Source organism: Hippopotamus amphibius, chromosome 1 (assembly GCF_030028045.1).
Source record: "Hippopotamus amphibius kiboko isolate mHipAmp2 chromosome 1, mHipAmp2.hap2, whole genome shotgun sequence".
Taxonomy (NCBI): Eukaryota; Metazoa; Chordata; class Mammalia; order Artiodactyla; family Hippopotamidae; genus Hippopotamus; species Hippopotamus amphibius.
The window spans coordinates 134,343,644-134,367,409 of NC_080186.1; the positions used below are offsets into that span (position 1 = coordinate 134,343,644).

General features: G+C 42.6%; 1 protein-coding gene across 1 annotated transcript in view; it reads right to left on the minus strand.

Moving 5' to 3' along the window:
• DOCK2 (dedicator of cytokinesis 2) overlaps positions 1–5,193 on the minus strand; it is a 414,056-nt gene extending 408,863 nt beyond the window's left edge. Inside the window, exon 1 of the mRNA XM_057729388.1 lies at positions 5,131–5,193. Coding sequence (XP_057585371.1) covers positions 5,131–5,173 — 43 coding nt within the window. The 5' untranslated portion in view covers positions 5,174–5,193. The remainder of the gene's footprint in view (positions 1–5,130) is intronic.
• Positions 5,194–23,766: the final 18,573 nt, after the last annotated feature.

The following is a 23,766-nucleotide window of genomic DNA, read 5'->3' on the forward strand; positions in this document are numbered from 1 at the left end:
GAAGAGGTTTCTGAGCATATCTGAAGCCCCCACACAAATCTACCCAGCAAGCCCAGCTTTGGGGTAAACAAACCTTTTTTCTGCACTCACCCTCTGGGAATCCCTGCCTTGAAGCCTTCTTTTACAGTCTCTAAATATCATATTGCAGACCACAGGTCAACTGTTAGGGACCCAACTGTTTTCCCCTCTACTGCTCTAAATTCACATGTTGAGGTTCCATATTTGGATCAGGTTTGTACAGATGTGATTAAATTAAAATGAAGCTGTTAGGGTGGGGCCCTAATCCAACCTGACTGGTGTCCTAAGAAGAGGAAGAGATATAGGGGGTGAGCATGCAAAGAGAGGCGACCATGTGAGGACAAAGCAATGAGAAGGTAGATGTCTGCAGGCTAAGGAGGCCTCAGGAGAAACCAAGTACTAGCACCTTGGACTTGGGATTCCAGCCTCTGGAACTGTGAGAAAATAATTTCTGTTGTTTAAGCTGCTCGGTCTGCGGCATTTTGTTATGGTAGCCTAAAAAAACTGATATATCATCCTCAATATCCTATTCTCCTCCTTCCTGAGGAATGGCACTCCTGATTTTTAACTGAGTGCGTAGCTGCCTACATTGCAGACTATATTTCCAGCCTCCTTTGCAGCTAGCTTCAATCATGTGATTAGGTTTTAGCCAATAGGATACAAGATGAAGTGTCAGGTGGGCCTTCACGTAAGTGTCCTTAATGAGAAGGGTCACAACCTTCTTGTTTCCTTCGTCCTTTTTGCTGGCTGGAAGGTGGACCTGACAATAGAAGCATAAGCAGCCAGTTTGGTTCAAAAGGCAGAAGCCTTGTACCAAGGAAGCAGTGCAGGAGACAGAATGAGCCACCCTACTGCTTCTCCAGGAACCAGTTCTGGGCTTTCCATATGAGAGAGAAATAATCTGCTAGCTTGGTGAAGCCACTACTTCGGAGGTTTTCTGCCACCCATAGTTATACTTATTCCTAACTGATGACCGTTACTTATTCTTTCTACCTCCTCCTTTTCTGCCCTCCATTCACTTCTCCAAGGAGAAAGCGCTCATCAATGACAAGAGTCTCAGGTGGAAAGGATGAAGTTAGTGAAAGCCAAAGGGAATGTTAATTATAAGTGGACTCCTGCAGGATTAACTAGTCAGGCAGTCAGTGGACAGGTAAATTGTCAACCACTGCTGTTCCACACTATGTCCAAACCCTGCCCCCCTCCCAAGTAGTTAAATTATCTTCTTACAGGTGACACACCTGCTCTAAAACTCTACTGCTCAGAGAATGAAGTCCAAACGTACAAGCTCAAAGCGCTTCGCAACCTGACTACAATCTACCTCTCCCAACTATTTTTTATTTCTACAAACATCCACTAAAACCAAAGCAGACTCTTTATTATTTGAACCAAAAGCCACATACATCCCAAACTCCTGCCTTGGTTTACGATGGTCCTCCTCCCAGATTCCCTCCTCGTGTTGTGCAAAGAGCCTGGTGTCTGAAGACAACTGAATTTAAGGCCCAGCCCAAGTCCTTTTGAGTGATGTGAACTTGGAACTCTTCATCTGTAAGATGAGAATAATAATACACTGCCTCACTTAGATGTTCTGAAGTCAGACAAAGATATAGCATGAGATTGGCTCTTGCAAACCGCAAAGTACTATACTCTCATAAGGCATGACCGTCCTGAACCTGGCATTAGGGTGCATCACCCCCTGTCTCTCTTGGCTCTGCAACTGTCAGGGAAGCCCCTTGACCTCTGTCACTAATTTTCATTGACCAGTCTCTTTACTAAGTGCTTTTCATGCATTACCCCATTCAATCCTCACAATGATCTCATGAGATCCATATTATCTTTATTACTCCTACTTTATAGATAAGGAAACAGGACCAGATTTGCAGTCACATCTCCTCCAGGGCAGTGGCTGTGCCTTTTCTTATATCATAGCTACACTGTCTTGTTTGTGGAAATTCCCACCCACTTCTACCCAAGGGTCCTCTCTGGAACTCTAACGGATCACATTTTAAAGCCCCATCAAGGAAGTGAAAAGAACCTGGCCAGCGATCCACATGAGGCTCACCCTGGCCACGCACCTGAGTCCTCCCATCTTTCCCACCAGTAAGCTGAAAAAGAAGCCAAGTGATTCTGGGGATGAAGCTGTCCCCAGAAAAGCCAGACCCCCAGACAAACAGACACTAGCAACCCTTGTCAACTAGGCCACAGGAAGAGGAAACCAAATGGGAAAGCAAAGCTCAGGTTTTTCTGTGTTGGGCTGGCTGGGACTCTGGTGATGTTCCAAGGACCCCCTAATCCTTACATGGCTCTAGCTCTTCATCTTCCTCCAAGCCCCCATACTCATTATCTCAAACACTCTTCATAAAAGAACACTTTGAAATAGAAAAGTCTTAATACCTAGACTTACAGTGAGGAAACTAGAGCACAGACCTGCCTGCAAAAATGATGGTGTCAGATCTAGAACCCAGACTTCTTACTCTCAGGCCACTGTTCTTTCTGCTGGGTGACTCCAGCCCCCTGTCTCATCATAACCTAAGCCTTGCCTTTCCCTTCCATCTACCCGGAGGCTGCAGAGGAGGGTTGGAGATTACCTTCCTTACCTCTGACATTCATCTGCAGAGAAAAAGAGAGCTTTTGATAAGTAGACACCTACCAAGTGCTCTCTGGCCCCCTAAAGTGTCATACACCTTTGGACCCCCACCCCCAAATAGAATTTTCATACGTAGGTGTGAAAAATCTCAGTTATACCATCAGAAGAAGCCTCTGGGCCTAGAGCCTAACAGAGTTCCTAGTCTCTGAGCACATAGGTGGGATTGCCTCTGGAAGGGAGGGTGAAAACCTCACTTCACTCAGTAGCCCCCTCCCATCCTGTGATGTCATGTCCTGAACTGGACTCCCATGCAGAGGATAGAGTCTAAAAATAATAATCGATAACATTTACTGCGGATTTGTACAATTGTCATCCTAGGCACTCTGTGTGAATTAACTTATTAAGTTCTCCCACAACCCTGAGAAGCAGGTGCTGTTATTACTCCCAATACACAGGCGTGGATACTGAGGCCTGGAGAGAGTAAGTAACTTGTCTAGCTCACAAGGCTGGGAAGCGTTGGAAGCTGGAATCCAAGAGCAGGCACCAGAGCCCATAATCTTCACAGCACAGCACAGGGCCTACACACAGGAACACACTGCAGCCCTTCAACCAGAGGGTGGGACTCTTCCACCACACTCAATCTCCCCCATTAACTGCTCTGGTTACCCTGGACCACCAATACCTTCCTTGTATGCCACCCAGGCACTTTTGCTCTTCTGTCCACCCAGCCTCCCTCCACACTGGCTTCACACAAATATCATGTCCCTCTTCTGCTCAGACACCTTCTATGGCTCCCCATTGCCTAATTCGAAAAAGTCTCAACTTCCTAGCCTGGCATTCAGAGCCTTGCAAAATGTGGCTCCAATGTACTTGGAGCATAATCATTCCCTACAATGCACCCTCGGCTCGAGGTAAAAGGAGCTACCACTCTTCTTTCCTGGATATGCTTTTTTTTGTGGATATTCCGTTCACGGCCAGCTTTCATCTCCTAGACCACAGTGGCCCCTCCACCTATGATGGTCTGTTCCATTTATCTGCCCCCATCTTCCCTTAGATGTGTTTCAGCCTGATACTCCCAGCTGGAAGGGCCAGAGTTAGAGAAGCTTTAAAATTCAAAAGTTTCTGAGTCTAAGACTTCCCTGGTGGTGCAGTGGTTAAGAATCTGCCTGCCAATGCAGGGCACACGGGTTTCAGCCCTGATCTGGGAAGATCCCACATGCCTTAGAGCAACTAAGCCCATGCGCCACAACCACTGAGCCTGTGCTCTAGAGTCCGTGAGCCACAACTACTGAACCCATGTGCTGCAACTACTGAAGCCCACACACCTAGAGCCTGAGCTCCACAACAAGAGAAGCCACCGCAATAAGAAGCCTGTGCACCGCAACGAAGAGTAGCGCCCACTCACAGCAACTAGAGAAAACCCCCACACAGCAACAAAGACCCAATGCAGCCAAAAATAAATTAAAAGTTATTGAGTCTGATTCAACGTAGGTGGAGAAATTGAGCCCCCTTCAGGGCAGGGATTATTATTTGCTCTCTGGATGGGGACATTCATCTTTAAACGCTCCACTGTGCTGGGAGCCTAGTAAGTGAATGAATGAATGTTGAGCCCTTCAGGACAGTGTTTCTCCAGCAGTGGCCTTGGGATTTCCCTGCATCTCATCACTCTTGGCCTTTGGGTCCTCCAACATCTGACCCAGTCAATCCTCATCTCTGAGGGTGGTATCTGGTACTGCCTGTGTAGCAAGCCACAGAGCGGTTTTTTAATTCACACTTATTTGAAAACCACAGTGAATCTATGGGGATTGCACCACGGGTGCCACTTAGTAGAAAGAGTCGTAGTACCTGAAGCCTCCCTTCCCCCAGCCACCACTTCCGCCCCTGAGCTTGAGGCAGAGGCCTCTGGGAGCTTAGATGGCTGAAGCTGATGAGGCTGGTTTCTCGGCTATCCTCATATAACCTGGCGGGAGCCTTTCTCCCCAGAGGCTCTCAGTGAAGGGTCTCGCCCTCCAGCCCTATACCCCAAGCCTGCACAGCCCTCTGGATGTTCTGCCAAATAAGGGTCATCTGACCCAGGAGGAACAGGCAGGGGAAGCCGGCAGATGGGTGTCGCTTTGGGCAGGGGTGGAGGGAGGCGTGCTGGGCCAGACAAGGCCCAGCCAAGAGAGGGAATGATGCTTCCTCTAAGAGGACAAGTCTCCAGATGTGTGAGGGAGCCCTTGCGATGCTAGGAGCCTGACACAGAGCCAGGCTGCTAAGAGCTCTGCTGAATAAGCATTTGGAGAGAGAGGGCAGGAGAGGGAGTGGGCTGGGCGGAGCCTGCTGGGCGGAGAGCCCACCTCCCTCTCCCCCTGCCTCCCTTTTCCTACCCCGCTGGCCCCACAGCAGGCCGAGGATGCTGCTGCGCCCTCAATGCCTGAGTCAGTGCTCTGAGCCCACGTCCGCGCCACGGGCTCCCCATCATCCTCCTGTGTGGTTCTCCGGCCACCTGCCCTTCTCCCTGCTGAGGACCCCATGTCCACACCTACCCACTCCATGTCGCTCCTTGTCAGTTTTGCGCCAGGGGGCCATGGCTTGGCCGGGGAGCCTGCAGGCACCTCTCTTCGTCCTGTGAGGAAGCAGCCAGGGGGTGGCTAGGCGCTCTGCCGGGCCCCACTTCCTTCCTCTTTTCAAACTCCCTCTCAGGGCCCGCCCTCCCCTCCTCAGGGCGCCCTGCTCCTCCTCCTCCTCCCTCCCTTTGGGCAGGGGCACAGTAGAAGGCTAGTGGCTAGAAGGCCAGAAGGCCCCCACAAAGCTTAGGGCCACCCCCAATTTATCTTCTCCCCAGGCAAGCTGGGAGGCGAAGCAGATACCTGGGGTCACCCAGGCCATCACCACAAGTGCAGGAAGTCCCCTGGTAACTGAGCCTAGAGATTAAATCGAGCTCTCTCCCACCAGGAGCTTTGGTGTCAGGTGTGGGTTCAAATCCAGGCTCTGATGCTTTACAGTTATGCAACTAGGACAAATTACTTCATTTTTCTAAGCTTCAGTTTTTTTCCATCTGTAAAATGGGATACTGGTACCTACATCATATGATTGTTGTGAGAATTAGAAAAGACAGCGCATGCAGCAGGTGACACACAAGAGTTATTGTGAGGATGAGATGAGGTAATATATGCAGTAGTTAACGTGAGTTAAATATCCGCCTAGAGAGGAGGTTATTTGTGAGTTTTATCCTTTTGGTGCCACGACCCATTTGAAAATCTGATAAAAGCTCAGGAAACTCTCCTCTGAAAATATACAAACACAGGATTTATCAACAATGCCAGAAAGTCAAGGGTGCTCTAACAGCCAGCAACAGTGAACCCTGGGAAATGAGTCCTCAAGTTAGGCTAATGGAGACATTTCTCAGAAAATGCTCTGGGAATAGGTTGTATCAAGAAGCAAAACTCTCTCTTTGATCCACATTGATAAGACTGAATTAAAGTCTTCCTGAACTTTCTTTCTTTCTTCATAACCCTCACTACCCCTTTCTGCCTCGCACTAGAGAGTCAAAAAGATGGATTGGGCAATATCACAGCTGACAGGCAGCTATGGCGAACTATTAATTTCATTTTATCTAAAGTTATTTCCTTTTCAGTTTTCTAGCAGCACAAATTAGGTAGTATTTTTTATAGAGAGCAGCTGAATCAGTCAGGATTCCACCAGGGAAACAGAACCATAGGATATATAAATGTGTGTTGATTGACTGATTGATTGATTGATTGATTGCAAGGAATTGGCTTATGTGAGTGTGGAGCTTGCTAGATAAGTCTGAAATACATAGGACATGCCTCTAGGAAGTACAGGCTGGAAACTCTCAGGCAGGAGCAGAAGCTGCTGTCCCAGGGAGAATTTCTTCTTTTTTCAAGGAAAGTACAGTCAAAGACCTTTAACTGATTGGATTCCACCTACTCAGATTGTTGAGGATAATCTCCTTCACTTAAAATCAACTGGTTGTAGATGTTAATTGCATCTACAAAAGACTTCCTCAACAACACCTACATTGGTGTTTGGTTGAATAATTAGGGTCTAGAGTCTCACCGAGTTGACTCATAAAACTAACCATCAGAGCAGTATTACAAATTGGACTAAACATCAGAGGTTGGCAAACTTTTCTGTAAAAGATCAGATAGTAGATATTGCAGGCTTTGCAGGCCAAGAGGCAAAATCAAGAATAGTATGTAGGTACTTATATAGTAAGAGAGAAAACAAGCTTCCACAATTTTTATTGATAAAATTCAAAATCTGACATTAATAATTGAATATATTCTTTTGTGATACAGGTCTAGTAATGAGAAAAATAAATTTGTGGGTTAGATCACATTTTTCACTCCATTGGAGTTCAACGTTAGTGTTCTCTTTGATCAAAATTGATTGCAACTATTCACCTGTTAATGGTGATCTGTAATGACATTTTATATTTCATCTTTGAAAATGCCTTCCCCCACAGGTGGTGTGTAGTAAAGAATTAATCTCGCTCCCAAAGTGGTCTGGTATTTGTCCTCAGCTATTGGGAAGTGATTTCTTGGAATGTCATGGTTTGCTTTGGGAACTTGGGTCACACCGGGCAGTCTAAAAATACAATTTATGGTGGGGGCTGACCATGTCAGGAAGACCAACAATGTGATATAGATGGCGCTTTGGGCCACATAGTATCAGTTCCCCTGAAGGTTGAGATCAGCCATGGGGGCAATCATGGGGGGAAAGTCTTGCCTACATGATAGAGCCCCAATAAAAACTCTGGACACCAAGGTTTGGGTGAGCTTTACTAGGTGGCAGTATTCTACACATATTGTCACACATTGATGCAGTGAAAGTGAAGCATCCTGACTCTATGTGGAGAGGACAACAAAAATGTTTGGTACTTCCTTGGACTCTGTTCTCTGTACCTCTCCCCTTGGCTGAATTAACTTCCTCCTTTACCAGTAAAAAATGGTAACTGAGAGTAACAATTTTGGTGAGTTCTGCAAGTACTTCTAGTGAATTATTGACTGTAAAGGTAGTTTTGGGAGCTCTTCCAAACTTGCAATTGGTGTCAGAAGGGAGGATGGTCTTGTGTGAACTGTGTGCTTTTTAAATTTTATAGTTGACTAACTCTCACAGTTGGCTGAAACTCTCAAAGGAAAGTACTGCCAAAGACTGATATCAATCCATGTACATAAGCTTTTATTAAGCATTTTCATTGCTCAGAGGCATTTATAAAATTCTATTAAATATTCTCTTGATGTTTGCCTTTTAGCACACCATTTATATTGCTGGATATGGAATTGCTCAATGGAAACCCTTCAATTGCACAGTTAACTGATTTTGAAATTTAAAAATTACTTTTACATTTGTATTGAGGTCTGAAAACACTGCTGGAACTGTAGTTTGAGCCTGGAAAATATGTTCATTGAAATTTTTGTAGGAATGGAGATCTCACTTTTTGTCTTAATTTTTGACAGCACAGGTAGTTTTTTAGGCCGCTTGATGTTGCTTGTAATTTAAACAATAATTGCCATCAAAATGACTTTATCACAGTGTTCAGCATATAATCATTGTTTTGCTTTGTCATTTTGGTTGAATCCATTAAGAAACATTATGAAGTCTGCAGGAAAAGTTAATTTCCCAAGTCATCCAGTGTTCAGTAATAATGGTTGAGGGCTGTTCTTCTTAAGAAAAATTTTAATCTTAATCCTGAGTTCAAAAAGTCACAGGTGAGTTATTACTGTTAAGCCATCAAACTGCTATGTAGTTGATAGGGCAAGTTAGAATATTCAGATTCTATTTTTGACAAAAGTTCACAAAAGAGACAATGGTTAAGTCCAGGAGAGATAATGATCACCTTTGACACAATTGGTTCAATAAGACACAATAGATCCAATATTCTCCACAAAGTACCTTCTGATGAATATTGCAATAAATCAGTATAGTCTTTAAACACTTTACATTTTCACAAGCTTTGTAACTTTGTCCAAAAAGCCCTTTCCTGTGCCACACATATTTTTAAAAGTAATTAATTAATTAATATATTGGCTGCATTGGGTCTTTTGTTGCTGCGTGTGGGCTTTCCTAGTTGCAGCCAGCAGGGGCTACTCTTTGTTGTGGTGTGCAGGCTTCTCATTGCAGTGGCTTCTCTTGTTGCAGAGCACAGGCTCTAGGCACACGGGCTTCAGTAGTTGTGGCACATGGGCTCTAGAGCACAGGCTCCGTAGTTGTGGCGCATGGGCTCAGTTGGTCTGTGACATGTGAGATCTTCCCGGACCAGGGCTCGAACCCATGTCCCCTGCATTGGCAGGCAGATTCTTAACCATTGCGCCACGAGGGAAGTCCCTCCACACATATTTTTATCATCAATAGTTGTAACACATCTTAGCAGATTCCACATCAGGTTGTACTGAATTAGTGTTTCCTCATTTTCTTTGAAAATATTTTTGACCATAGTTTTTCCACACAGATTATTCATACATGCTAACTCTTCCTTCACTTCAAACTCAGCATGGACTTGTCAAATAAACAACTGAACTATATATGGGTGACCAGTCAACTTATCAAGAGCCAAGGAAACTACTAGAAATCATCTGCCATAGCTTTAAATTGATTATTCGTGTTGCTCCCAATGTTCTCAACTCTTCAAACAGTCACCAAAAGGCTAATAACCTTAAACTATTTTATTTTCTCTAGACACATTTCATCTACTGCTACAATCAAAAATAATTTCATCAACTCACCATCAATAAATATCTTCCCTTGTGTGGTTAATAAATGAGCCACCAGGACTTTTACACTGGTTACAGTCTCATTTTCATTTTTTATTTTTAATGGAGAAATTGTGCTGAGATATTCTGTTTTAAATTTTCTAATTTTTCTGGCCACTTCTTTCTCGCAGTTCAGAATGTTGTGATGAGGGCTTACTCTGTTATACCATATTTTTTTTTAGCACAGTTGTAGTGTCACTGTATAACAAAGACAATGCTTTCCTACCTAATTCTGTAACAAAATAATCCACATTCCACTGTAACTTAAAAGCTTGACATTTGGATCCCACTATCCTCTTCTTTTGTTTTGTTTTGTTTTGACATGATGGCTACTGTGCTAGTAAATAAAATAAAATAAAAAATAAATAAAATAAAATAAAATGTTTCTCTACAGTGATGTGCATGGCACTTTAAACAGGTGGCACTATAATCACATTCCTGAGATCTGCAGGTTGCTGAATAGCACTGAAAAGCAATAAGAGCATCATTCACAGACAATTGTCGTTGCAAGTACTCACCTCTGCCACTGTAGGATGAAAGCCACTATAGATGATATGTAAATGATGAGCATGGCTGTATTCCAATAAAACTTTATTCATTTCTGGACCATAAAATTTACATTTCATATAATTTTCACATCATGAAATATTTTTCTTCTTTTGAATTCTTTTCAACCTTTTAAAAATATAAAAACTATTCTTAGTTCATAGTCCATACAAAAACAGGTGATAAGTCAAATTTGGCCAATGAACCATAGTTTGTCATCCCTTGCTATACACAATTTTATTGTCTTCATAAACCCGTGGGAGGGATCTAAAGATGCTTATTTTTTCATCTTAGGTTTCTGATATACATGAAGAGAAGTTCATAACAACAGTGTGATAAAGTATATGATGGGGAAACAAAGGTAGGTATTGATGTCAGAAGGTAAATAAGGTTGAGACGTGAGGAATACTGAAGATCTTCCTCCCATTCAGCTTGTAACACAGGAATCTGGGTTTTTAAAATAAGGTTAAAGTAACAAATTATTCAACATATTAAAAGAGTTGAAAAATTGCTTGTAGTTGAAGGAGATGAAGTTTAGAAAGTTACTTTGAGTGAAGGTTAATTAACTTCTTAACGGAATGATTTCTAATTAAAGCTGTCTAGAAATCTTTTAAGCTTCACACTGACCAGGATATGACTTTGATATTTCTGAAATATAGGCTTTTTAATATAACGATTCTAAGGCACCATGGAAAAATTATGGCACTAGAGATTGATGGTCAAATATAAAAATCTGACTAAAAACACTTAAAGAATTTACAATTATCTTGGTCACACAATTTTATTAAATACCATCTGCCAGATACCTGGCAATTATGTCGTGCACCATTGATGACTATAATCTTGCATAGACTCGAGAGATGATTGTGGAAACAAGGACTTCTCTGGCCAAGACCCCACCTAAGGTCCAGACTCATGTGTCCAACTGCCTCTTGGACCTCCCTTCCCCACCCCACATTAATGTCTTCAATTCTGAAACCAAGCTCATCACCATAGCCACACCCAGACCTGTCACCCCTCTGATTGTTTGACTACTCTGATTGAGTAGACTGTGCTCCAACTGATATACTAGAATCCCAGCTCCATCACTTACATAGCTGTGTAGTTTGGAGAAGTTACTTAACCTTGCTAAGCCTCAGTTTCCTGAGGAAAAAAGTTTCTAACATTTATTGAGCACTTACTGCGTGCCAATACCCGATTTAATAATTTACATGCATTATCTCATTTAATCCTCAAAGCAGCCCTTTGAGGTAGGTACCATTATGATCCCCATTTTTGCTAATAAGTAAACAGAGGCCAGATGGGTGAGACTCCTTGTTATAGCTGTCAACCATCATGACTGCCTACGAATGTTATCATCACCCTCTGCTTCACCCTCCCTTTCACTGGAAATGATCATCTCAAAAACAGCTCTGGGATCTGCCTTCTCCTCCATACCACTACCTTGTCAAGATCCACCTCATTTGAAACTTGGACTTGAGCTCTCTACCTCCCGTTTTGTCTCCTTCCAGTCTCTTCATCATGTTATTTCCAGGATGCTTTGCCCAGCAATTGTGACCACCTCAAACTCCACCAAAATAAGCTAGAAAAGATAAACAAGGCAGGTTTTTGGTAAGTTGGGAGATTTTACTACCTTTGTGAAATCAAGATATTCCACATTAAAGTACCATGCAGAGCCTCAAGTGCAAACCAAAGAAATCCATCTGGACCCACGTTTAAAGAAATCACAGAAGTCTCTTTCCCTAAGGCATAGCAGAAGGGGAAGATTTTACTGTCCATCTTTCTCAGAATCATAGACTCAGGTCTGAGATTTTGTTACAATTCACTGGTATAGGTGTAATGATTACTAATATTGAAATGTGAGTTACTAAAAGCCATTGCCTCATGTTCCTGAAATGCCCTCCTCTCATTTCTGCCTTGGGAAGCCTTCAGTGGGCACCACTGGGGTCACTATGGTGCCTTCCAACCTGTCCCCTGTAGTTTAAGAGGATGGGCCCCCATCTCTGCGTATCTCCCTGACTCTCAGCCACAGGGCACCTGGGCCCAGGATAGGGAGATATCTGCCTGGAGGTAGAACTGGTATGTCAGTAGGTAACTGTCAGGCATCTCCTGGCCCACCTTTCACTGGTGTCCCCCATGTGGTGGGAGGCCTTTGGGAACTGCAGCCTCCACAGTATAATTTAACATTTTTATCATCTCTTGTTGTGTTACTCGTAACAGTCATGGCAAATAGCTTCTATGAGCATGTTCTAAGCAGTTCAGATAGTTTGGAGCTAAAACTTGTACTTACCTAACTTTTCCTTACTGGAGGAAACTCTAGGTCCCTATCAAGACCAGCAAGGTTCTAGGTAAGAAGACAAGAGCGCTCAGAAGTGATTAGCTACACTAAAGGGAGCAAGCAACAGCAACGAAAAAGATAATCTGCAGATAAGGAGACACTCAAATAATGCTGCCCAAAGGTAACAGTCCAATGTCTAGAAGTGAAGTTGGGAGTGGGAGTTGGAGATGAGGGAAGATCAAAAGCTTTCCTGCTTAAAAGGATTCACCCTGTCCCATTAAATGTTAATACCCCCAAGCCTTACTGCTAATTAACATTCCACAGTGCTGCCAGGGGGATCTGTCTAAACTGCAGGACCAAGAAGTCAAGGCCCTAGTTAAACATCTCTCAGTGCATCCTCCACACCCTTTAGGATACAGTTAACTCCTAAGAACATTGTACAGAGCCCTTGTGATCAGATTCTAGCTCTCCTCTACAGCTTCCTTTCCTGCCTCCTGCACTGCCCGCACTTCCCTGTACCACACACACACAGATCACTCTACACCACATGACACCATATGACAGAGGTGGTATCTTGCCACATGGTACTGTTTGAAGTCTCTCAAAAGTGCCACAAGTTCTCACATCTCTGTGTGCTCTGGTCCTCCTTCTAACACCACCCCCCCTTCTTCCTCTCTAGACTAAGCTGTTCTGGGAAGACATCTGTGGTAACCACCCCTTACCTCCCAACTTCTGCTCCTAACAGACAACCCTCCTGGGTACCCACAGCAGCCCATTCTCGTGAACTGCTACCCTTACTCTTTTACTGCCTGTTCTGTCCAGAAACTCTAGACAAAGCTGCGAAAATTCATACTGTGTGCACAGTGGTATCAACCCTGTTCCTTGTTCATGTCTGGTTAGCACTGACTGATTCCTCATCTACATTCAGCAGAGGTCCAGCCCCAGAAGTCCAGAGGCCAAATCTGGATGATGACCGATTTGTTTAACAAGCACGTTTTATTCTCACTGTGTTTAATTCTTTTTAATTGCCAACAATTAACAATTGAGGAATTTCACCCAAACTTCTAGTTTTTCTCAAAATAAATGTGAAGACCTGGCAATTAGGTCTGCGTTTCCACAAGGTGGAAATCACCTGAAGGTGACTTTCCTTGCTGTTCTTAGGCAGCACGTGCACTCTAGTGTGTCACAGTCCCTAGTACTCCCTCTTCTCTCACAATATTGAAGCGAAGTCTCAATTGCCATTTATCCTTAGATTTGCACTACTGTTTTTCTTCAGTTAAAGGCTCCTCCCCCAAAAAAAACAAACAACCCACAAAAAAACCTACTTGAGTTCATGCTCCATCAAAACTGGGAAACAAGAGAGACCAAGAGGGTATATGTTTCAGGAAACATGGAAGAGGGTGTATACGTATATAGATGTGAAGAATTGTCCTAGATGTAGGTCTGTGTCAAAAGAGTTCTTCTTAAGTGGCCATAAGAAAACAAACCCAGTTTACTTCATATAAGATGCCTGCTGAGTCCCTGTAGACACCTGTTGTGAGTTGTGACCCCTGGTGGGTGTATTAGAAATGAAGGTAGCTAACATTTTCTGGCCAATAAGGAGGCTTTGTACTGGGTGATAGCAAACCAACCCAGTCAGGTCCTCTCGTTTCAGAAGCATCAAGGGTACATGATCTTAGAGGAAGTAAATTGCTAGAGCCAAGGATGCCTCTTGAGCAATCTCAGTCTTGGACAAATAAATATCACAGCAAGTATGTGGCTTAACAGGAGGCAATAGATTCCTCATAAGCACTCGTGTTCTGGAGAAAAACCTCCAACAACTTGGGTGTGTCTCTTCCCTAAGAAGTCCAACGCACATCTGCATACCATGTTGTAATTGCTGACTTACTCATTCTCCACCCAGCCCTCAAGGCTGAGTTTTCCTTACTCCACAAACATTTATTGAGATTCCTTCATGTGAAAAACGATGTGATACGCACCAAGGATATACTTTGGTGAACAACACAGACCAGATTCCTTCTCTCATGGATCTTATAGCCTACCAGAGAAGGCAGAAAATCAACAAGGACACAATAAAGTTTAATAAGGAAAATAAAACAGAGAAATGATATAAAAAGTGCCTTGGGAGAGTAGAAAAAAAAGAAAATGAGGAAGAGTTCCTTGAGGAAGTGATATTTTAAAAAGGACACTTGGGAAAAGAGCGTTCCAGGGAGAAGAAAACACAAGTGTAAAGGTCCTGAGGGGAGGAGAAGCTTGAAGCATTCCTGAAACTAAAAAAAGGACCAGTGGTATGGAACTGTAGTGACTACATGGTAGGCAGTGAGTTTGGAAATTAGGGAGGAACCAGATCTCATAGGACCTTGATGATCACGGTAAGGCATTTGAATTTTACTCTAAGTGGACTGGGAAGGAAGAAAGAGACAAGCAGCCCCTGGCACTCACAGCTAGGCTGTGGTGGTCTGTTGAACTTCTCAACAGTTTCTCAGAACATTAACATCAGACAAGGCTAATTTGTGGCCATGATGGATAAAGACAAAAACAGGATCACTCTGAAATCATGACAAAACACAGAAAAATATGAACATTATATAAATCACAAAGATGACCAAACATCTCCCTGTCATGGTTAATGCGAGCATCTGCTGCTTTTTTCTTTTAATCAATTTTAGCTTTGTTCTAATATTCTATCCTTTTAAATGGATGAGATCTATTAATATATCTAATCAGAGACTTAAACCTGCTTCATTAAACACTACCCAAAATCATCAACACAAGCCCAAATCCTATAATGAAGTCCCTTCTAACCCCCTCTTACTCAGACATTCTATGGCTCCCCATGGTGTATGGTCACAAGCAATAAACCCAACTTGTTCTACTTCAGGCATGTTGCTGGTGGTCTCTTGATGAAAGGCACTGACAAATGTCACTGGAGGATTTTAAGTAGAAGGTGATATAATCTTTTTTTTAATTATTGTCATTGGAAAATAAACTCTACAGGTCAAGAATAGAAGAAACAAGACCAGTTCAAGGCTGTTTCAGCACCCAGGGAAAGATGATGGTACATTGGGTCAAAGTGGTGGGGCAAAGCTGTCAAATTCAAGATATATTTCAGAGGTGGAGTCAGCAGGCCTTGCTGATGAAGTGGATGGGTCCATAGATAGACATAAGTAGGCAGTCAAAGGCAGAAACCTAAAATAAAGTTAGCTAAAACAGGATAGAAGCCTATTTCTTATCACATAGAGTCCTAGTTGTCATCACAGCTCTATAAATTTAGCTGGGATGCAAGCTCCTTCTTTCTTGCTATTCCGCCATCCCTCCGGTTTATAAACATTAAGTACATGACCCAAGATGGCTTATCACTGCATTCCCATGCCAGCCAGCAGGAATGGAGACAGGAGAAGAAGAGGGCATAGCTGGGAAGTAGCACACATCACTTCTGCTCACATTCCTTTGGCCAGTGTCTGGTTCCATGGCCACACCTAATTGCAAGGAAATTTGGGAGATTTCCAGCCTTTATTCTTCATGGCTGTATGTCCAACTAAATGGTCTATTACTGTGGAAGAATAGGAAAGCAGTTGTTGAGACAGTGGAGAGGAAAGGCAAAACCTGGTTGGAGTTAGTTAAGATATATGTATCTTGAGTTAAGAAAATATAAGATAGATAAGGAAATGGAACATATAAGCAATTCTTAAAGAGTTTTACTAGAAAGAAGAGCAGGTAAATGGAGTGGTAGCTGGAGGAGACCACAGAATGAAAATGTTAAAAGAGGTGTGGTGACTACGGAAATGTGCCCTTCGAATCTTCGACTGTGAAGAACATAATTGACTGTGGTCCCGGGTACTGTGTTCTGAAAATCTTTCCTCCACAGTCACAGCAAGACTATACACTTCCATGGGCTACTCACAGCCAGTGACCAGGAGTGGCAGGGAGAATGAGATAGGCATGTCCCTCCACGACACAGGACTCCTCTGACTAGCGACTTTGGCCTACGGATGCCCCCTGAGTATCGCTGAAACTTTCTTGGAGTTGCAATTCAATCCAAGACCTTTCTTTGTTCCTCCTTCCTTCCTTCTTTCTCGCTCACCTTTACTGGGGTCAAATCTGCATCATGATCTGCTGGCTCTCCCCATCTTCTTCCCATCTTCTCTCACAGCTGGTCTGCAAGGAAGATGTTCCAATACATTCTTTGCATACCTGGTTCTGTTTAAGAGCTTCTTGGAAGACGGGAATTGATGCAAGAGGAGATGCTGGAGCATGTTTGCCACCTGATGGGAATGATTCTGGCATGAGGGGTAAAAGTGATTATGCTTAAGGGAGAGGAGGTCGTTACAGGTGACAAGTCCTTGAGTACAGGAGGTGAAAAGGGAAGCACGTCTTTAGATGCAAGTACAGAGAGTCACCTGTTACAAAAAGGGGGAAGGCAGAAGACATTAGTGAAGGTTCAGATTAATGGGTAAATGAGATCGAAGGAAACAAAGATAGTTTTTTTCTCTTTGTTTCAGCACACAATGGGAGGTAGTATTGTGAGGTAGGTGACAGCTGGATTCTGGAATCAGACTGACTGGGTTCAAAGGCAAATTTCTTTAAATACCAGCTGTGTGACTGTTTCTCAGTTTCCTTATCTTGAAGATGGGGCTATTTTGCAGCATCTACCTCAGAGAGTTGAGAGAACTACGTGAGTTAATACTTGAGAGCATGTAGAGCATTAATATTTAGCACATAAGCATGAAACATGTTAATTATCATTTTCTCAATAAAATATAAAGGTTATCAGCTGACATTAAGGAATGAAAGAAGTAAAGGAAAAAGGCGTGAAAGTCGTCTTGAAGAATTGAAAATAAGACCTCACCAGTCATAAGATTAAAGTGAGAGAGTCATGATGATTGAGTGGTTTTTTTCCGCCATGTTTATCTATTTGGGCACAGACATAAATTAGACCAGTGACTCACCACTCAGGGGCTACAATTAGAATCACCTGGAGAGTTTTTAAAACTTAACTCATATCTCAGGTCCTCTCTCCCCACTCCATTCTGATTAATCTGGTCTGGGATGAGAGTCCAGCAGACTTTTAAAGATATCCAGGTGATTGCAAAGTAGAGCAGAGAAGTACTGGAGTAGGGAAGAGTTTAACTGAATTGGGGTTTAACTGAAGTTTGGGATTTTTCCAGGGGAATTCAGAGGAGGAGAGATCAAGAGAAGGATTAATTATGGATAACAGAATCTAAGGAAAAAACTAGACTTTCATGATGAAGAACAAAAAAATGGTAGCGTCTAGGAGTAGAAGAGTTGGTGTGGGAGGGACTGTGCAGCAGAAATAGCTCACGATCATATATCTTTATCCTAAATGCCAAACACACTTACTACCCTCAGATGTTCTGCTATGTAAATGACAACACCAAAATTTAAGTACACCATGAGAATTATTTTTTGATGATTCTTTTCCAGAGTCCAGCCTAAGACATTATTATTTGAATCCAATTGACCTAAAGAGCCTTTTTTTTTTTAAACATTTTATTTTTTATTTTAATTTTTTTTTTTCAGCTGCACTGCGCAGCATGCGGGATCTTAGTTTCCTGACCGGGGATGGAACCGGTACCCCGCTACAGTGGAAGCGCAGATTCTTAACCACTGGACCACCAGGGAAGTCCAGACCTAAAGTGCTTTTGTTCTAAAAGGATCACTGTGCGAGAAGTTCAGTTACAGAGAACAAAATCTACTCTAACTAATGTAAGTAGGAAGTCGTGTATTATGGAGTATTAAGTGGATCACAGAACTGATGAGGGGATTGAAGCAACAGATACTGGATTTCCAGGAATAACTACTTACAAAAGCTATACTGTGAAACTGGGCTTAGCAATTTTTACAACCGCCATGGTTGATGTCCTCCTTCTGTGGTAAATCAGCAAGAGAAAAAGCAAAGAAAACCATCAAATTAATTTAGACCAACATAATTTAAAACATTTGCGCATTGCTACTTAAGTGAGGTGGAAAAATGCTAAGTGTTGGAAATTTCTATTGTACAAGGTGTCCACAAAGTCAAGAAACTTGGAATAAATGTATTTCAAAGAGTTATTTGTTACTTTGTCAAATAATGTTCAATATATCTTTCTTCACCTTGATAATTTTTAAGGTGGGGTACCTCTAAATTTAAAACAATGGGTCCAATTGTTAATCTAAAAAATATACAATAAACACAATTTTCCCTGTTGTTATACTTCTTCTTCCAAGTTAGCACATAGATCCATTGCTTTAAATTTAGAATATTTCACCTGAAATTTTATGGAATGTTTTATTTTATGGAATAAAATATAACCAATATATTGTTTAAACATAAATTTATCCTATGTTCCCCAACTTTGTTGACCGTTTTCATAGTAAAAAACAGCTGACGCCAACTCTCTTCTCTTTACTTTTAATGCCTAGAACCAAAATGAAGATATTTAAAGAGATGGGGGAGGGAAGTTTTCACAACCAGAATCTAGAGGAAATGTGAATAACAGATTATTCATGTTAAAGAATTCATTGTAACCGGCTAGGGAGAAACACTGTTTCAAAGGGCTATCTGTTCAGCTACGATAAATCACTTTTTTTTAGGTTTTAAATTCATCATACTTATCCTGTTTTGAATTATTTTTTGCCTGTGCTTCTTTTTAGTTTCTTGGTTGACCTTTCTTTGTCTTCTTTTTCTGCATAAGGTATCTCTCAAAGCTCATAAGAAGTATTATTATTAAAAAGAATACTAGATATGTGGTCAAAACTTCTGGATTTAAGACTGGGTTTTAGAGGAAAATTGCCTTGCCTTACATTTGCATCTGCAATACGTTTAGAATTGATATTTGTGTTAGGTGGAGATAGGGATCAAGATTTATTTTTTTTCCCATATGTTAAATAAATTAACTCAGCATTATTTTTCAAGAAGCCTAGCCTTCCCCTCTGCATTTGTGGTCATTTTTTGGTCAAAACCCAAATGAGCAAATGTGTTTGGCTCTGTTTATGGATTCTTATTCTCTTTCTTTGATATTGGTCTCTATGTTTGCATTTGTAACACACTGCATTAATTATCATAACAGGCCTCTGTGTCTGTGAGTATAAGTCCTTCACCTCTCTTCTTAAAGATTTTCTTGGATATTTTTGGTTTTTTATATTTCCATATAAATTTTAGTATCAACTTGTCATGTTCCAGGAAAAAGAAAAAAAGCTTGCAAGGAATTTTACTGAAATTGTGTTGAATCTTCAGATTAATTTGGAGAGAAGTGATGTCTTTATTATGAGATATTCCATCATTTATTTAGATCTTTATCTCCACAATATTTTGTAGATTTCAGTGTAGAGATCTTTTACATCTTTTTGTTGACTTTATCCCTAGGCATATGATAAAATTTATGCCGTTGTAAACAGTGTAATTTCAAGTTTTTCATTTCTATTTGTTTTTACCTGGTATAACTGGTTTTTTAAAAAATTGATCCAGTACCCAATTTTAATAGTTTACCTACAAAGTGTTTTAGATTTTCAACACATATGGTCATATCATCTGCAAGTAATGACATTTAAAAACTTCTAATTTTAACATAATTTCAGACTTACAAAAAAGTTTCAAAAATATTAAAAAATTTAGTAGGCTATCTACCCAGATTCTCCAGATGTTAACATTTAATAACAATTTGCTTAATCATTCCCCTTTCAATGCATATAAACATAGTTTTTCTGAATCATTTGAGTATAAGGTGCAGAACATGAGGCTCTTTGCCCCTAAATATGCCACCATGAATTCCTTAAAAACCAAGGGCAGCACAATAATCAAATTTCAAGAAAATAACACTGACAAAATACTACCAGCTAATCAAAGTTCTCATTCAAATTTTGCCAACTGTCCCATTAATATTTTCTATTGCAAAAGAACATTCCATTTCACAAGCTGTATTCACTTGTAATATGTCTCTTTAGTCTCCTTTAATCAGGATCAGTTCCTCCACCTTTACTCACCACTCATGATCGCAGTATTTTGAAGAGTATAGGCCAGTTATTGAATAGTATGTCCCACCGTCAGGGCTTCAGGATATTTCCTCATGGTTAGATGCAAGCTATACATTTTATGGCAGGAATACCATGATTGTGATGTTATGTTTTCCTTACTACTTTATATCCAGAGGCACATGTTATCAATTTGTCTTGCTACTGTCACCAGCGAAACCCACTGGAGTCCCTGGGAAAAGTAAGATGGAATCTAGGTGATGAGATAGGGTCTAACCTCTTCTTTGGGGCTTAGTCTAGTTTCACTCTCTCATAGGGGGTGGTGTGCAGGGGCCTTACACCTAACCTGTCAGACTATAGTCTACAGTGCAGCACTGCTATGCCTGGCACCCAAATTTGGCGAGCTGTGTGTAGAAGGGCTGTGCATGACACAGTCAAGATGACAACGGCAGGCTGCGTGCAGAGATGCTGTGGTCAGCACTGCAGTCCGAGCTGCCTTGAGAAACACGACTGCACCTGCCCCAGGAGAACTCAGCCTCCTGCCCCGCTGACAAGAACCCTATAAAGCAGCCCCACCAATGGCCTTTCAAGGAGAGCAGGTACTCTAGAGCGCAAGCTCATACTGCTCTATTCTCTGATTAAATAAAGCTTTCCTTTACTTCTGAACAAAATTTGGTCTCATTCTATTGGCTCGAACAACACTGGGCAGGAGGATCCTTGTTGGGGACAGATTCAGGAGTGTCAGTAACAAATTTTGACACCCCAGATGCAACAGACCATGGCTTTTTCTTCTGCATCTATCCCCTAGGCTCTGGGCTGGCCTTGCTCCAGCCGAAGGATGGCAGAGACTTTGGGAGGTTTGCATGAGGATGACTGCCTCTGATCTTTGGGTTCACTCTGATGGGGTAGAACAGCAGCAGCCTTCAGTCAAATTCAGAGCAACTCTGCCCAACAACCCGATACCCAGGTGTGATGTGCACACAGCGGAGCCCCCAGAGTCATCTGGACTGTGCCCCTTGAAGGGATCACATTGTGGCAGAGAAACTCACACATGCCTGCCTGCCACCTCTGGCTGGCTTACCCGAGGTCCAGGATGCCCGGGGATTGTGGGGACCTGTAGACAAGAGGGAGCCACAGCAGTCTTGCCTGCTTACTCACCAGCAGTGCAGGTGAGTCTCTTGACCCCTGTACAAGGCAGTAGAAGCCACACCAGGGCTTTTTGTTTTCACCGACCTCCGGGGGTCACAACAGTAGCATTTTCCATTGTTACTTTCAGGTTGATAAAGAACAGGGGCCACTGAACCTTTGAGGACTCAAGCCAATGGCACAGGGCCAGAGTGCTTACACAGAGGATACGTGTTCTTGGGTACACCCCCAAATTCAGTGAAGGCCTGGGCATCCCAATGCTTAGACACTACCAAGGTGAGGGGCTGTGTTACCATGAGAACTATGGGATCAGATCCAAACTTAGAGTTTACAATCAGACCATCACCCATAGGAAGAAGCCACAAGACTCCAAAAGAGCCACATGACTACGAATTGCAGGAGTTACTGCGCTCATAGGGGTGCTAGTCACCCTGACCGGGGGAACTGTATATATAAAATACTGTCCCAACATGTACACAGTACTGTATTTAAAATATATAACCCACAAGGACCTACTGTATGGCGCAGGGAATTCGGTTCAATATTCTGCAATAACCTAAATGGGAAAAAAATCTGAAAAAGAATGGATACTTGTATGGGTATAACTGAATCACTTTGCTGTACACCTGTACCTAACATATCACTGTTAATCCAGGATGCTCCAATATAAAATTAAAGTTAAAAAAAAACAAAACACTGTCCCCGTAATAAAGGTAACAGCCACAGCGGCAACAGTGGCCCATGAGCCTGGCCTCAACATTAAACTGTTAGAAAAAAATTGGTGTTTGAAGTTGGGAATCCTTTAAATCCCATTCAAAAAATCAGTATCATCCTAGACAACCGAAAAGCCCTAGATTATCTGTTAGCAGACCAGGGAGGGGTCTGTGTACTAACAAATACATCATGCTGCTTTTACGTTAGTGCCAGTGGCCTGACTGGAGAAAGTGCAGCCAGGCTACTGGAAAAAGCAACTTGGCTAACAGAAGCCAGCCAGCCTCCTCTGGCTGAACAAATTCAGAGCAGGGCAGAACAGGCTCTCCCCAGCAACATTTGGTTTCCACCTTCCCTGAGCCCCTTAATAACCACTGTTCTCTTGCTGATATTTGGGCCATGCATCTTTAAATCATCTGGTGTCCTCTTGTCTCCAAAACGTTAGAATCTATAAAACTCCAAATGATGGTCGCTCACAGATATAAACAGGGCTAAGGCTGGGTGACAGCTGAACATATCTGAAGGCGGCCGTGGAGAAGTTCTACTCCTCTCTCCAAGGTTATGACGGTGCCCAAACTCGGGAAGCAGTTACAGAAGACAGGCCGTCGCCCTCTCAGCGCCCCCCAAGAATGAGGAGCAGGACAAAAGACAGGGGAGGGATCTGTCACCAGCAAAGCCCACTGGTGTCCCTGGGAAACGTAAGATGGAATCTAGGTGATAAAATAAGGTCCAACCTCTTCTTTTGGGCTTAAATCTACTTTCACTTGCCTGTAGGGGTCCGTGAGCAGAAGCTGGTGTTCTCAGTGCAAAAGCGCAAAAGCGCAAGACCCTGGCTCCCGACATATGAGCTGGGCGAGCCGCGTGCGAAAGCGCTGCACAGGACACCTCAAGTCAAGATGGCGGCGGCGGGCGGTGTGCAGAGATGCTGCGCCCGGCACTGCGGCCGGAAGTACCGTGAGCAGCACAGCTGCGCCCACCCCGCGAGAGCTGCGCCCCTCCCTCCTCAGGCAGAATCCTGCAAAGCAGCCCCCTGAGGGCCTTTCCGCAGAGCACATTCTCCAGAGCCTAGCTCTTACCTCTCCGTTCGGATCAAAGAAGAAAGCTTTTCTCTGCTTCCGAGCCAAACTCAGTCTCGTTCTCTTGGCTGGAACGACACCAGGTAGGAGGACCATTGTTTTGGGGACCAACTGGGGAGGGTCGGTAACTTTACTGGTGATGTTAACACCAGTCATTGATACGGGTGATGTCTTTTAACTTTTCCATGTGAAGGTTACTGGTTTTTCCGTCGTAATTATTATGTATTTGTGGCGAGATACTGTAAGACTATGTAAATATTCTTCGTCATCATACTTTTAGCCCACTAGTTTTAGTATCATTTACTGATGGTTCTTTCCCAAATCACTTATTAGTATAATTACCAAATAGAGATTTTTTTGTCTGTCATTCTTTCTACATTTATTAAATGGCATTCAACTGTGAGGAAAAGCTTTCCCTTCATCATTTATTCATTCATGTATTTATTCATTTATTTAAAACAACATGGGCTCGTGGTTTCTAATTTTACTCAGTAGGCTCTAATCCAGTACTATTATTTATTTAGATGCTCAAATTGTCCTAGATTTGGACAGTGGGAGCCATCATGATGCCCCCATTATTCTTTGAGCACTTTCTTACTTTTTCAGACAAGATGTTCAGGGCTCATCTCATTTATTCTCAACCTCATCCTGAAAATAGCCAGTTCTGAAAGAAACGGT